We start from the raw sequence: 15,814 nt of genomic DNA on the forward strand, positions 1-15,814 counted from the left end.
GAAACTGAGACCTCATTCTGACCCTTGTTGAGAAATTGTATGAATTCTTAGGAAGGCTGTAAGTCTTGTAGTTTGCGCAAAAATTGCAAACAAAATACATGTATTTATATGGATTACTTCTCAAGTGAATGTTAATGACATGCTTTTCAGAAAGAGTTGTTCCATTGCTTTTTGTAAACTTTTTTAAAATATTTAGATTTCACAGAAATTCAATGAAGATCTCTCTCCAGAAGTAAATGTTTGTCTAGATGTCCTGGAGGATATGATGATGCTTCCAAATGAACAGACATCACAACATACATTTCCATATGTTTTAGAAGATTGCCAGGGAACCTGCATGACCGTTTCTGACATGGATAACACAGTAAAAGAACATTCCCATGATGATGATACACATCTTTCACTGACAACCGTAGGGAAGATTTTCATGGAAGCATTCACTGAACTGAATATAGGCACTAGTGATCTTGAAATTACTGATTTGTTGGGATCCCTCAGTGATTCTGAGAATCTTAAAATGATAAACCCATTGTCTGATGATTTAGGTCATTTCTGTTCCATTGATTCATTAGCAGATGAGAGTAGTGATGCACTGCCAGTAGAGCTTGTGACAGCTCTGAATGCCATGTCAGGATCTCCTATAGTGCCAAATGAGATACCGCTTAACACAGAGGAAGAGCCGTTAGATTCAGAACCTACTGTTCTCCAATTAGGTGATGATTGTACACAAGTAACAAACAGGACTGAGCCTCAACTTGCTAAAATACAGATGGAAGAAATAAAAGCCTTAAGAGGATCTGACTTGCAGAGGACAACAAATGAGCAAGTATATACAGTTTAATTAATACTTGAAAAAACATGTTTATCATGAAATATTTTATAGAATAGCCAAATTACTTGGGGTTGTGAATCTTAGTAAAGAATAAACTGGCATCAGTAATTTACATGTTTAATACATTTGAATTGTTTTTTGTTTAAAAATCCAGTAGTGTTTTTCTTGTTTTGATAGCGATGTTACAAAAATGTCTGAGCTTGCTGGGATGGGAAATCCCAGAAAAGTTAATTCAGTGACTGATGTGGAAATCTATAATCAGCATGGGAGTTTCAAAAACTTCTGATGCCTCTGAACCTGTTCGGCATCTCATGTTCTCTCGAAAGTTCCGAAGGCCCATATCACCTCTGGACCTGGAGGGACCACATCTGCTGAATGTGTCAATTAAAAGAATTAATCAGCAAATCCTCCATTTTCATCTATGTCCCAAGAAATGGCTAGCAAGTTCTCCCACATCACGTGAAAGAGCTAGTATGCGTATTTGCTGAGGGTGTGTGCTGAGAGCTTTCAGCATTGCTCAAGTGTGTAATGAGCTACCCAGGTTTTGGCAGCTTGAGTAATACTTTGCAGCATGTCACATGCGGACTAAAACAGTGAATATACTCAAATTAGCTGCCATGTGATGACATATCTTCAGAGTGGGCTTTCTCTTCCTGACTATTAAAGATAAGCCTCTGGTATACACCAGTAATTTAGGTTCCCATTTGCACAACTTAGGACAATGTGAATTACCATCATGTCTGAAAGTAACTCTTCCTCTTCACTAGTGGTAGGGGTAACAAGGATGTTAGTGTTGTCTCAATACCTGGCTATTAGAAGGCTGAAGGTAAGTGAAGTGAATCTCATCTGTGATGGCTGTAGCTCAGGTATGATATGTCTTTAGAAGTAACATCTTAGGTGGAAGTTACTGAACCTCAGGTGAAGCATGATTCCTGATCTTGTGTGCATATCTAGGTTTGTGCAAGAGTGAAATAAAAAGGGCTAGCTTAAGACATCTTAAATATCACTTTATTTTTTAGGACAGGAGCTCATGCCCATAGGAAGGTGAAATTAATCTGTTAAGACATTTCATATGTCCAACCAAACATCTTTCAGATAGTAACAGCTTTTGTTCACTGTCAGCCAGTCTAGATTTGTTGTTTGTCATTCTGAGTATCCAAATTTACTTTGATAATTCTGCCAGGAGCACATACTACTTTAGGAGTGCTTCTCCGTTGGCAGCCTCTCTCTGTTGTCTCTGTAGAATTCAAGTTATTTGGTTAAGCAACCCCTCTGTTTTTTGTGAGTATACGTATAAGACAATGTTCTTGGAGCTCCTGTATATACCACCCTTGCTTTAACTGTGTGCTACAAGTTCCATGTAACATTTACTTTTTGTTGTAGCCTGTGGGTGATCAGCAAAGAGAGAAAGAAGTAACTTCAAATTACTGGGGTGCCACCTCTAGTGAAAAGCAAACTGTTCAGGGAAGTGCACATTCAGCGAATGCTGCCACATGTGCAGAAGCAGCCCAAACCACATCAAGGAAAGCAATGCAGTTGAGGGAGACCTCCTCAGGAGAGTGCAGAGCTCCTGTTTCCAGACACTGCCAAATGCTTGAAGAAACTCAGCAGAGAATGTCTCACAGTGGCAATACAAGAAGAAATAAAGCTAAGGATTTTGAGTATGACAAAATCATGCATAATATTCTTAAATTTGTTTTTTAAATTAATGTAACGTACAGAGTACTCATTCCTCATGTGAGTGACTATAAATGATGAAAAGGTAAAAGGTACCTTTTTATTTGGAGATCTAGAAGTTTCTCTTCTGACTTTCTCTTTTTTCAGTACTATGTTAGCCTGCATACTTGCGTGCTCTTACAGACTTCCTTTAAAAATCGAATATATTGACGTTTTTATCTCTCATATATAGATTTATATAGAGAATATAGATTTATATGTTTTTGTTGATTCTAAGTAAATCTCTTGTCAGTGAAATTCATGAATCTGCTTCTGAAGATAAGCAGGATCTAGAAACAAACATATGCCAAGAAATAACTCCAAATGAGGATAGTGAAGTTAAGCAGAGAAGAAGGAGCAAGAGAATCAAAAACAAACTGAGTAAGATATCTGTTGATTTTTTATTTGAACAACTATACTGAATCAAATATAATTAATAACCTTTCCAATATATTGGGACATCGATCTATTTTAAAAGGATGGCATAAAAGTTCATTTTAATAATTAAAATTGTTGATAATTTCTCTCAGTCATTTAAACCTACATATTGGCAACCTAACAGTTTTTTCTTAAGGAGTTTATTCTTAAACTCTGTAAGAATCATGAGATTTCTTTTCAGGATGCAGTTTTTATCACAGCATTTTGTATGGAAAAAAAATAAAAATTATGTATTCTGAAAAGCAGAGGAGAAACATTTTCATGCAGAGCGAATATGTAGATCCTAATATACATTTATAAATCCTTCTAAAATCTAGTGTTCTGTGTACATCATTCTGAGGGTATTGCCATACTCAAGAATTGACCTACTCAAACCAGTTCTTCCTGTTTGAATGCCTGATGTTTTTACCCTGTCTGTTTCAAATATAGTATTATAAGGACTTCACTACAAAGTCACAGAGCACTCTTTTGAAGTATTTTTCCTTGCAGTGTGCTTTGTCAGAGAGAAAGATAGCAATTTTTCATCCTTTGAAGATGTATGCAGAGAAGTTCATTGCTTTAAAAAAGAAGTGTGTAGCAGAATACAGAATTTTCTCACTTAAGTGCTCACTCCAGAACATTTAAGACTGGAGTCTTAGAAGGTGTTTTTTTTTAAGCTCACTCAGTCTGGATTTGTCTGTGCACCTGCAGTCATTTAAACAGCTTGCAAAGTTTGGAAGTATTTGAACTGTAACAGCTACATCTTGGGTCTTACAACATATGAGTAATTCTACCTCAAATTAACAAACCTTTTCTTTTACAGGGTTTTAATTACTCCCAGTGGAAGCACTGTTTTTATGAGATTTAAAGTTGTATGACTAACTGCTCATCTATTTCAAATTGACTTACTAATTACCACTCAGAAAACAAGCTGTTGGGTTTTTAGCATGATTTCTACAGAAGGAGTTGCATTGCCTATAGAGGTAGCATCATGTTAATCCAATCTAGCAAGTTTACCTCCCTTTCACATCAGATCTAGCAGTCAAGTTTGTGAGCCATCTCAGTTTGGTCATTCACTGAAGAAAAACCAATCCCATGAAAAACGTCAGTTTGGATCAGCAAGCACCACTTGTTTTGCACAAAGTCAGACAACAGGACAGCAGGGCAGAAGCGATGGGAAATAGGTCCTGGCAAAGTATCAGTTTAAACTGGATTAAGTGTAACACACAGCTCTGCCTTGTTCTGTATATAGAATCATAGAATCATAGAATAGTTAGGGTTGGAAAGGACCTCAAGATCACCTAGTTCCAACTCCCCTGCCATAGGCAGGGACACCTCACACTAAACCATATCACCCAAGGCTTCATCCAACCTGGTCTTGAACACTGCCAGGGATGGAGCATTCACAACCTCCCTGGGCAACACATTCCAGTACCTCACCACCCTAACAGTAAAGAATTTCTTCCTTATATCAAGTCTAAACCTCTGCTGTTTAAGTTTCAACCCGTTACCCCTTGTTCTGTCACTACAGTCCCTAATGAATAGTCCCTCTCCAGCATCCCTATAGGCCCCCTTCAGATACTGGAAGGCTGCTATGAGGTCTCCATGCAGCCTTCTCCAGGCTGAACAGCCCCAACTTTCTCAGCCTGTCTTCATATGGGAGGTGCTTCAGTCCCCTGATCATCCTCATGGCCCTCCTCTGAACTTGTTCTAACAGTTCCATGTCCTTTTTATGTTGAGGACACCAGAACTGCACACAATACTCCAAGTGAGGTCTCACGAGAGCAGAGTAGAGGGGCAGGATCACCTCCTTTGACCTTCTGGTCATGCTCCTCTTGATGCAGCCCAGGATACGGTTGGCTTTCTGGGCTGCAAGCACACACTGCAGGCGGCTCATGTTCATTTTCTCATTGACCAGCACTCCCAAGTCCTTCTCCACAGGGCTGCTCTGAATCTCTTCTCTGCCCAACCTGTAGCTGTGCCTGGGATTGCTCTGACCCAGGTGCAGGACCTTGCACTTGGCATGGTTAAACTTCATGAGGTTGGCATCAGCCCACCTCACAAGCATGTCAAGGTCCCTCTGGATGGCATTCCTTCCCTCCAGCATATCAACAGAACCACACAGCTTGGTGTCATCAGCAAACTTGCTGAGGGCACACTCAATTCCATTGTCCATGTCAGCGACAAAGATATTAAACAAGACTGATCCCAACACTGATCCCTGAGGGACACCACTTGTTACTGGTCTCCAGATGGACATTGAGCCATTGACCACAACTCTTCGCATGCGACCATCCAGCCAGTTCTTTATCCACTGAGTGGTCCACCTATCAAATTGTTGTCTCTCTAATGTAGAGACAAGGATATCATGTGGGACAGTGTTGAACGCTTTGTACAAGTGCAGGTAGATGACACCAACTGCTCTACCGCTATCCATCAGTTCCATAGCCCCGTCATAGAAGACCACCAAATTGGTCAGGCAGGATTTCCCCTTAGTGAAGCCATGCTGGCTGTCACCAAGCACCTTGTTGTTTTTCATGTGCCCTAGCATGCCTTCCAAGAGAATCTGCTCCCAGATTTTGCCAGGCACAGAGGTGAGACTGACTGGTCTGTAGTTCCTTGGGGCATCCATTTTTCCCTTCTTGAAAATGGGGGTTATATTTCCCTTTTTCCAGTCACCAGGAACTTCACCTGACTGCCATGATTTTTCAAATATGATGGCCAGTGGCTTTGCAACTTCATTCTCCAGCTCCTTGAGGACCCGTGGATGGATTTCATCAGGTCCCGTGGACTTGTGTACATTCAGGTTCTTAAGATGGTCTCAAACCAGATCCTCTCGTACAGTGGGCCCAAGGTCTAGGTTTTCACAGTCCCTGCATCCACCTTCCAAGACTTGGGTGCTGCATTCAGAGCCTTTGCCAGTGGAGACCGAGGTGGTTTAATCCCTTCTGAACTGCTTGGCAGGTTCAGACCAGCTTTGACTAGGGAATGCAGTATCTTACATGATTAAGGTCTTGCAAGGCTGGACAGGTAGAGGAGAGGGGGACTGTCCATGTGGTTAACTGAGGAAAGGTGCTCAGTAAACTCATTCCTATTAGATTCTAAAAATCTACACAGAGACAAGGACTTAAGAAGGCTGGGAATTAGTCTGGGCTCACAGTATATGACGATGTGCAAAACAGCAGAGACATCAGGCTTTCTGAGTTACAGCTCAAGGAAAACCATGAGTTTGTAAGGTCACACTTTAAAACATCTGTTTCTGACACCCAGATGGAGTATTAGGGCTAGTGAGCCAGATCTACAGAAGTGGAGAGAAGCAGTGTATATAGCCTACTGTCCCATTTTTTTTCATTAGTACATTAATTAATGGCTTAGGCTATGCATTGTTCTTTTTTTCCTCCCTGCTTTCTTTCCTATTTTTTCAGAAGAGAGAGTAGCCAGAATGCTCTTCTCCACAGCATGAGGATATGCTGGGATAGCACTGCTGGTGCAGTACAGAACTGTTCATATATGTATTGGAAATAATTTAACCCAAGCTAAAAAACTAATGAGTGCATAATTGGAAATCATATTTGTTTTTAAAACAATAAGCTGAAAATTAAAAATAGTATCTTTCTACATTTTATTTTTTTGCATTTAGACCTTATATTTCCAAACAACTATTCCTTTTGCTCATTGCAGAAATGGCTGAACTGGCTGTTCAATAATGGGTAAAAGTAATCAGAGGGAGCTAATCTCAATCATTATCATAGTGTATATATTCCTTGCTCACAAAGTGGAGGTTTTGAAATGGAAATGAATACAAAAGAATGGCTGATAAAATTGGTATTTAAGAAAAGAAAAATATACTGAATAACTCACTAGCTATTGAAATGCATGTCTTGTAATGAATTGTAACCTAGAATAGCAATTTTATTATCCAGTGGGAAACAATGCACTTGGAGAAGATGTCATTAAAAGGGACACACTTCTACAAAGTCATTTCTGTGCATTGAATTTCAGTTGTTTTGTTATGGAATTCACTATGACATCTTTTATTGAATAGTATTACTATTTAATTGATAATATTTTTTTTGAGATACTTGTTTCTACTAGATTGAGGGTCCATTTTTTTTCTCCAGAAAGCTTATTTACTAACTTTAATGCAAGCTGAAAACACGAGAGGAAAGATATTTTTCTGTTCCACAGATCTTTTGCATTATTTTTCAGGACAAGAAGCCTTTGGTAGGAATTCTGTAAATCCAGTTTGCCCCATTTCACTTTCAGTCATCCATAGGAGGAATCTCTATGGTGAAACCTTACTGCATAGGGCTGTTATTCATCAAGATGTAGACCTTGTACATAACATAATAAAAGCTGGTGGAAATGTAAACATTCGTGATTATGCTGGTAAGTTGCAGTTGTGTGAAAATACTATTTCAAAACAAGTACCTAACAGTAAAAAATAAACATTATGAGTCTGTACAGCTGACAAGACACTAGGTTTGTGCTAGTCAGTAGATTATTAAATTTTTATTAGTTTAACTTGGTAATTGATCATGAGAAAATATATACACCTATGTATAAAAGTATATTTAAAAAAAGTTCATGGAAAAAATAAGCACTTAAAAAATTACAAAGTGATGCAGTTGAGTTTACGTAGCCTTGATTTAACAATCCTGTTCATTTTTATCACAAAACAGTCTCTTAGTTAAATAATCAGTGTAATGTTTTTTTTTTTCCGTTTCAGTGGCAACTTGAAATGCCAAGACTTAAATTTTCCAGTTTACTTTTTCAGGGTCTGTGATTTCGTTCCTTGGATCTTAAAGGAAGTTGTAGCTTCAGAATTTCACCCTGCTTTGATTTGGTAAAGTTCTGAGTACTTGGAATTTTGCCTTTTCACTTCATCTTTGGCACAAAAAAAGAAAAAAAGCATGACAAGCAGTGGCCAGCTGTGACCATTTGGTTGAAGCAGTTCACTTTATCTGGCTTCACTTGTGATATTCTGTGTCAAAGACATTGCCAGACCCTAAAGTGTCGACTGATCGTCCCAAATGTAAAACTGTTGTTCCTTCTTTCGCAGTTCCATGTTTCATCCTTTATGCTCTCTCAAATTCCATAACGATAGAGAAAATGGATTCACAGACAGTTGGCTCCTTTTGGTAGAAAACTTCTGAGTTATTCTTAGAATGTTTCCATCTAGTGCAGTGGCTAGGATTTCACAACTGTTCTGGGGGAACAGCAACAACAAAAATGTGTCTTGCAGTTGAATGCTGTTGCATAATGCGGGCATATAACAGACCAAAATTGAGGTAGAAAATCTTTGTCTTTTGGAAAATATTGAAATGGATTGGGTAGCAGCAAATTTCAGACTTTTACAGGATAGGACTCAGGCATTAAAGCTAAGAGTGACTGGTAATGTGGATTAACTTGTGCTAGAGCGTAGATAAGAAAGTATTTTTGTAATGGTTTCAAAGCCACCTGCTGATGTCAGACAGAGAAGCGTTGCTAGTGTGGGTTAAAGTTGCAGCCTCTGTGGTCAAGTGTACTAAAGTGCACTGGTTTCAGTTTTCGGCCTCACAGATACTTCCTTTTTTGTCTTTGCATGTTTTGCCAGGTCACTGTTTCTTCATTGCCTAGACTCTGGCAGCTATTTTTTGGGCAAAAGGAGCACAACTGCACAAAACTTGTTTTAATTGAACTCCTTGAAAAGATGAGAGGCTGACCTAGCTCGACTTCTTTTCTTAGTAAATAAGGTGTAATCAGAAAGAAGTACAGAACCATAGAATCATAGAATGGTTTGGGTTGGAAAGGACGTTAAAGCTCATCTACTTCCAACCCTTCTGCCACATGCAGGGACACCTTCCACTAGACCAGGTTGGTCAAAGTCCCATCCAGTCTGGCTTTGGACACTGCCAGGTATAGAGCTGTCACAGTTTTTCTAGGCAACCTGTTTTGGTGTTTCACCACCCTCATTTCTCCCTCATGTCACACTCTTTTTGCTACAGCCCAGCATATGTTGGCTTTCTGCGCTGCAAGTGCATGTTTGCTGGATCATGTTGAGCTTCTTGTCAACCAGCACCCCCAAGTCCTTCTCCTCAGGGCTGCTGTCAATCCAGTCCGTGCCGTCTGTAGTTATGCTTGGGATTTTCCCAACCCAGGTGCAGGACCATTCACTTGGCCTTGTTGAACTTCATGAGGCCCATCTCTTAAGCCTGTCAGGGTCCCTCTGGATCCAATCACTTTCCTCCAGTGTATCAACTGAATCACACAGCTTCGTGTCATTGGCAAGCTGGCTGAGGGTGCACTCAATCCCACTGTCCATGTTGTGAACAAAAATGCTGAAAAGCACCAGTTCAGTACCATCCCCTGAGGAATACCACTCCTCACTGATCTCCACTCGAACATTGAGCTGTTGACCATAAGCCTTTGAGTGTGACCATCCAGCCAATTCTTTTATTTACTGGGTGCTCTATCCATCACATCCATGCCTCTTCAATTTAGAGACAAGGATGCTGTGCAGGACAGTGTGAAATGCCTTGCACATCCAGGTAGATGATACCAGTCTCTCTTTCCTTATCCAATATTTCCATATAATGCCACCAAATTTTCAGGTGTGATTTGTTCTTAGTAAAACCGTGTTGGCCGTCACCAATTGCTCTCTTATTGTCCATAAACCTTAACATAGTTTCCACGAGGATCTGCTCTGTGATCTTGCTGGGCACTGAGGTGAGACTGACCAGCCTGTAGTTCCCTGTGTGTGCATTTCTAGCTTTTTTAAAAATGGGGGTTATATTTCCCCTTTTCCAGTCAGCAGGAACTTCACCAGACTACCACAGTTTCTCAAATATGATAGAAGATGATTTGGCGATTACATCCACCAGTTCCCACAAGACCCATTGAGGCATCTTGTCAGGTCTCATGGACTTGTGGACCTTCAAGAGTTGCCATACCTGTGCCACTTTGAAATGTACTTTCATCTTGGGCTCTTTGGGAATCATTGTTCTGATCATTATATTCTGCTTCTGTGCCTTTTCGCTTCCTTGAAAGTACTCCACCAGTGACTGTGCATATCTTAGCCTCGTATTTTTCCTTATTCTTGTGCTACAGTAACTTACTGAGTTCTTGGGTTCTTTTGTGTTTTGGTCTTGGGTTGGGTTTTTTCCCTCTGTTTTATTTTCTAGACATCAGCACATAGGATATGGACAACATGGAGGAGATATTGTCTGTGCTCTCAGTTTGAGATGTAATTCACAGTGCCTTAAGGGAGCTGAAAAATGGTTGCAATTAAACTTGTGTTTTGCCTTCGTCTGGGGCACGCAAAGTATCCTCTGAGAATGATGTTGCTAAACTCTATTAATCGTACATGTTGCAGGTTCAATTTTTCAGTTTATTATCTCAGGCATAGGATACTTTTTTACTGAAGAAGAAATAGGTACTTTCTTCTAAGTGAACCATTTTTATCCTCTGCTTAACACACATCAAGCTCTTGCTCTGAAGCATAAAGTTAGTAGAGTTTTTTAATGAAATAGACTCTGTAAAATGAAAGTTAAGTGTTTTACAGATTATACTCTTATAAAAACATTCATCTTGAAACACTGTCTGCATTAGGCAATGTAGTTAAAACTTAGTTGAGTTTCAATTTGGGAACAAAGCCTAAAAGCACAAGGTTTTTTAACAACTTGGTGCAACATCATGTGGCCATAACAAACACAATTCTATACAGATATATAATATTCTGGGTTGGGTGGTGTATTAAAGATCCTCAGGAGTTTCACTTTCCAATGAAATTAAGATAATTTTGCACAGTGGGAGCAAACCAGACTTAATAAGCCAGATTCACATACTAATTAACATATTTAGTATGTGAATTAGGCCCAGACAACCTTCTGATGATGGGAGATGATTGAAGAGTTAGTCTGCCAATCAAAATGGTCTTCTGGAGGGCATGGTTTTTTGAGAGCTGGAAGGTAGGATTCAGAAAACTTCCTGTCTTTTCCACTTACTTTTCTCACCATACAAAAAACTGTCACATAGTGAATGTTTAAGAAGCTGATGCGAGGCTATGATAACCCAGTTCAGAGAGTTACATTACATCTTTTATCCATCCATCCACTCCATCCTTCATGGAGTAGAATTGTTGTGTGTGTCAGGAAGCTCATATCTTGGTTTATTAAATGTAGCTGGGAATGGATATGGTATTTCGGTAAGGATTTTTCATTGCTTTCTTTGGGCACTCATACTGTTCTTGGGTAGTCTTAGAAAACATTTTTGTTTGACAGTAAGGAGTCCAGGTCATTATTTTGTTTCTTCTTTATCACTTACCCTCTTCAGCATGGCTGTGTAAATAAAAGGGTGCTATAAAAAAAATTCATTTTTCTTAAAATAGAACTTATGTTTTATTGGGGGAGAAATTACTAAGATGTGGGTGAAATAATTTTTATTCTCTTATTTTGTAACAAAACTGTCAAATCTAAAACTAATATTGTTACAGCAGCATGTGGTTCTTCAGCAAGTGCGAATTTTGACAGAAGAATGAGATCTACCAAACCTTGTGACTTTGTCATAAATATTTCTTCCTACAACGGTTTTTACCTTTTCAGTATACTCTCTCAAATATTTATCAAATAGACAACCTAAAACTGACATAAATTTGTATAAATTATTTCACACAAATATGAAGTACAGTTTTTCTTTTTGTAGGCTGGACTGCACTACATACAGCAAGTGTGGAAGGCTCTTACAGGATTGCAAATGAGCTTTTGAAAGCAGGAGCTGATGTTGATGCTAGAGGATATGAACAAGTAACACCATTGCAAGATGCAGCTAAGGAGGGTCATTATAAGGTATATTCCAAACTGAACACAAATTATGGTTTAGGGATATAAATTATTGTTGTTGGGCTTAAAAGGTCACGTAATCCTTTTACACATATCTGGTCTTTTCAGATTATGGATACATTCAGGAGCTTGGAAGTCCTTTCTGCCTGATTTCTGTTCAAACTATTCCATACTTTACAAGATTTGTCCAAAAGCAGAAATCAGTTGGTTTTCTAACTGTCTGGGACAATAGCTGAAGTACTGAGGAATAGATTGCACCTGTTTAATAATGTTTCACTTGTTTTGTAATCACCTTACAGAATAATTTATGACCTGAGCAGTCCTCTGAAGTTTTAATTACTTTTTCATCATTTGCTAAACCTGCATGTATGGTGTACAGCCACAGCCATGCACAGCCATGTTTTGTCTATTATCACAGAATCACAGAGTCCCAGGGGTTGGAAGGGACCTCGAAAGATCATCTAGTCCAACCCCTCTGCAACAGCAGGGTAACCTGGAGTACATCGCATAGTATGGAGAGTTATGAAGGCATGACTTTGTATTTTGTATGGTCTTAAACATGAAGTCAACTGAATAGTCAATTTGAATTAAGTATGAGTTTTGTTGCCAAATGCTGTGGTTTCATAAGACTGTGTCTGCATTGTGGATGCTCTTTCAGTCTGTCACTGGTTGCCTCTGCCTGTCTGTGGAGGTTCCTTGGGTGGCCCAGATTTGTGTAGGAGTTCTGTATGTCCCTTTCACCTGCTTGCTGTTTCTTTCACTAGAAATGCTCATATGCAGCCTAATGCTTATCAATTTCCAAGATTTTTTTAGTTTTTTTTTTTTTTTTTGGTGGGGTGGATAAAGTTTTGTCCTTACACTGGTCTCAGCTACGTCATTTGGGGTGCACCAACATCGTTCAATGCAGAGCTGTGTTACAGTTACATGAGCTGGTATATCCACAGGGAATGGTAGTACATGGTGGCACTATATTTCCTCAGGACCAGTGTGGCTGTATCACTGAAGTGGTCTGTCAGCCTTAATTTTTGTTGCTTCTGACTAGCAACAAAATAGTGATAGCGATTCAGTAATACTGCTTTTGGTAACATGGTATTTGGATCAGTTTTTTTCAATGCTGCCTTCTATGAGTGAAGTTATTAACTGTATACTGGAAATACACCTTTTGGATGCTTTATTCATTTCTGCACCTACAATATAGCAAAATCAATTTCTTATTTCAGAAAAATTGTTAGTGTATGAGAGACTTTCTAATAGTATAGTTTAGGGGGAGAGCATATAAGTGTGATGTGCAGCTAAAGATCTCATTAAGGAAGAAGAGTTCTCAACATTACTTGTTGAAAAAAAATGAGATTTGAGACAACCTGTGGAGCCTAATAGGGGGTTTGCTGTGGATTTAACCCTTTTTTATTTGATCTGTTCTTAGCATGTATGTATTGAGAAAACTTCAGATTAAAAACTGGAATGAATTTGTAAACATGAAAATAGTAAGATGATAAGATAATCATAGAATCATAGAATAGTTGGGGTTGGAAAGGACCTTAAGATCATCTAGTTCCAACCCCCCTAGGGGAATGCTTGGGGTCTGTTAACTAAAATAGAGAGGGATTATTTTTCCTAGGCCTTAGATTTGGTTTTAGTTGCTCATGTTGTTGAACAACAAGAGAGATAAGCCATTATAAGGAAGGAGTATGGAAAATACTATCAGAAGATAAACAACCTGAAAACATTCATTTTTTTCAGATGGCAGAGTTATTACTTTTTTATGGAGCTGATCCCTTATTAAAAAATGAGATGGGAAGATGTGCATTGGAAGAAGCTTCTGACCCAGCTATGAGGAAACTGCTTAAAAGCCATGTAGCAAAATACAGAGTAAATTCAGTAGCAGGTAGGATAGAGTTATTCTCACATACGACATTCTAAATGGAGAAATTCAGAACAACTGTTGCACTGTATTTCCTTTATTACTTCTAGTAGTTCCATGGGCTTTACTGTCTCGTGCCTGAGTACCAGTAAGTGCTCCTTACCCAGCACAGTTGCTGCACATTGGCAGAGTAAACCACATAATGATGTACAGCTTTTTCTTGGCTGGAGCTACCTTTACATTTGAAATGAAGATATCAAGCACAATAGCTGTTACCTATCTAAATGTAAAATGGTGACTTGTTGATTGCTGAGGTATGGCTTTAGAGGTAGAGATAAAATTTGGTTCTAAACTGGTACAGAGGCTGAATTTTGAAGGATCCATAAGGTAAAATAATGGATATAGGATTAGATCAAGATCTTGGGGGTTGCCAAGTCTTAACTAGTTATCCTTAACTGATAGTCGTACGACTGGGACAAGAGTAATACTGCTGTAGATAATAGCTAATGATTTTGTGAGGGGTTGGTAGGTGAACATTTTGGTTAAGGCGAGAGTTTGATTTTGTACAGTCTTAGAAATTAAGTTGAGAAGAAGGTTCAGAAGAGACTGCCTACACAACCAAGCAGTGTCCCTGTGCTCTTCCGAGAATACCTGTCATTTCGTCTGCTGCCTGTGCCTCTCCTTTTTGCCTTCTAGTTTGAGCAGCAGGTCTTGACTCATCCATGCTGGTCTCTTGCCATCCCTCCTTGATTTTTATACCTGGAATTACAAGCTCTTGTGCACTATGAAAAGCATCCTTAAAGATCTGCCAGTTCTGTTCTGCTCCTTTGTCCCTGAAGGCAGTTTCCCAGGGTTAGTCCTACTGACTAACTCCTTGAACAGCTAGAATTTTTCTTTCCTAAAATGTAAGTGTCCTGACTTTACACTTCTCTTGACCCTTATTCCCCAGGACTGCAAACTCTGCCAGTACATGGTCACTCTACCTCTGTAATCCAAACTGCCTCCAATCTTGACATTACTGATTAGCTCACTTGTGTTGGTGACCATCAGATGCAGTACTGCATGCTCCTGGGTAGACCTATTACTTGGCTGAGGAAGTTATCCTCAGTGCATTCCAGGAATCTACTGGATTGCCTACAGCTCACTGTGCTGCTTTTCCAGCAGATGCCAGGGTGTCTGAAGTCCTCCAGCAGGATGAGGGCTGGTGAATGTTATGCCTCCTGTAGCTGAAATACAAAGGCTTTGTTAATAGGCTCCCCTTGATTGTGTGGCCTATAGTAAACGACATACACAAGGTTCCCTTTGTTTCACTGGACTTGAATTCTTACCCATAAACTTTCAACCTGCTTCTGGCTAGTCTTCAGAGACAGCTTTTCACAACCTACTCATTTCTTGATGTACAGGGCATCTCTTCCACCCCTCATTCCTCACCTGTCTGTTCTGAACAGCTTGTAGCTGTCAATAGCCACACCCCAGTCATAGGATTTGTCCCACCAAGTTTCAGTAATGGCAACTAGGTCATAGCTTTCTGGCAGCACAGTAGGTTCCAACTCCACCTTTTTGTTGCTCATGCTTTGTATAGAGGTACTTCAGCTGTGCTATTGGCTGTGTAACCTTTTTAGAGGAATATAGTTTAATTCCTCAAAGGTATTTCCCCAGTAGTTTCCCTGTTGGCTCCTATTACCTCAGGAACCCCTGGCTCATCTCTTTAAGACTTCAGGTGTGCTCCACTGTATTCAGCACATGTCAGAGCAGCAGGGGGAGGCCCATCCCTCTAACTTTGCTATGACATCCTACAGCTTCTCATGGGCAAACCTGATATTATCCCACTCCCCTATCAAGTCTAATTTAAAGTTGTCAGTGAGCCCCACTAGCTCATGAGCAAAGACCCCCTTACCGCATTGACAAAGATCCATCTGACATTGGCAGGCCTGCTGCCATGCAGACCATCCCATTATCGAAAAACCTGAAACTGTGGCAGTGACACCAGTGACAGAGCCATGTATTAATAAACTCTGTTCATCTGTTTCTCCCAGTGGTGCTGCCCACAATTGGAAGGATAAAGGGGAAAACTACCTGTGTACCAGGCTCCCCTACCAACTGTCCCAAGGCCCTGGTATGACATGTTGCAGCTTCATCACCACCCACATGGAAGAACAATAGTGTATA

The 15,814-nt window shown here is 39.7% G+C and overlaps 1 protein-coding gene across 1 annotated transcript in view; it reads left to right on the forward strand.

Annotated features, from left to right (window-relative positions):
- ANKRD31 (ankyrin repeat domain 31) overlaps positions 1-15,814 on the forward strand; it is a 71,663-nt gene that overhangs the window by 14,254 nt on the left and 41,595 nt on the right. Inside the window, 6 exon segments of the mRNA XM_013130932.3 lie at positions 197-826; positions 2,216-2,367; positions 2,802-2,929; positions 7,175-7,354; positions 11,648-11,790; positions 13,525-13,669. Of these exon segments, the coding sequence (XP_012986386.3) occupies positions 197-826; positions 2,216-2,367; positions 2,802-2,929; positions 7,175-7,354; positions 11,648-11,790; positions 13,525-13,669 (1,378 nt within the window).

Source organism: Melopsittacus undulatus, chromosome Z (genome assembly GCF_012275295.1).
Source record: "Melopsittacus undulatus isolate bMelUnd1 chromosome Z, bMelUnd1.mat.Z, whole genome shotgun sequence".
Lineage (NCBI taxonomy): Eukaryota > Metazoa > Chordata > Aves > Psittaciformes > Psittaculidae > Melopsittacus > Melopsittacus undulatus.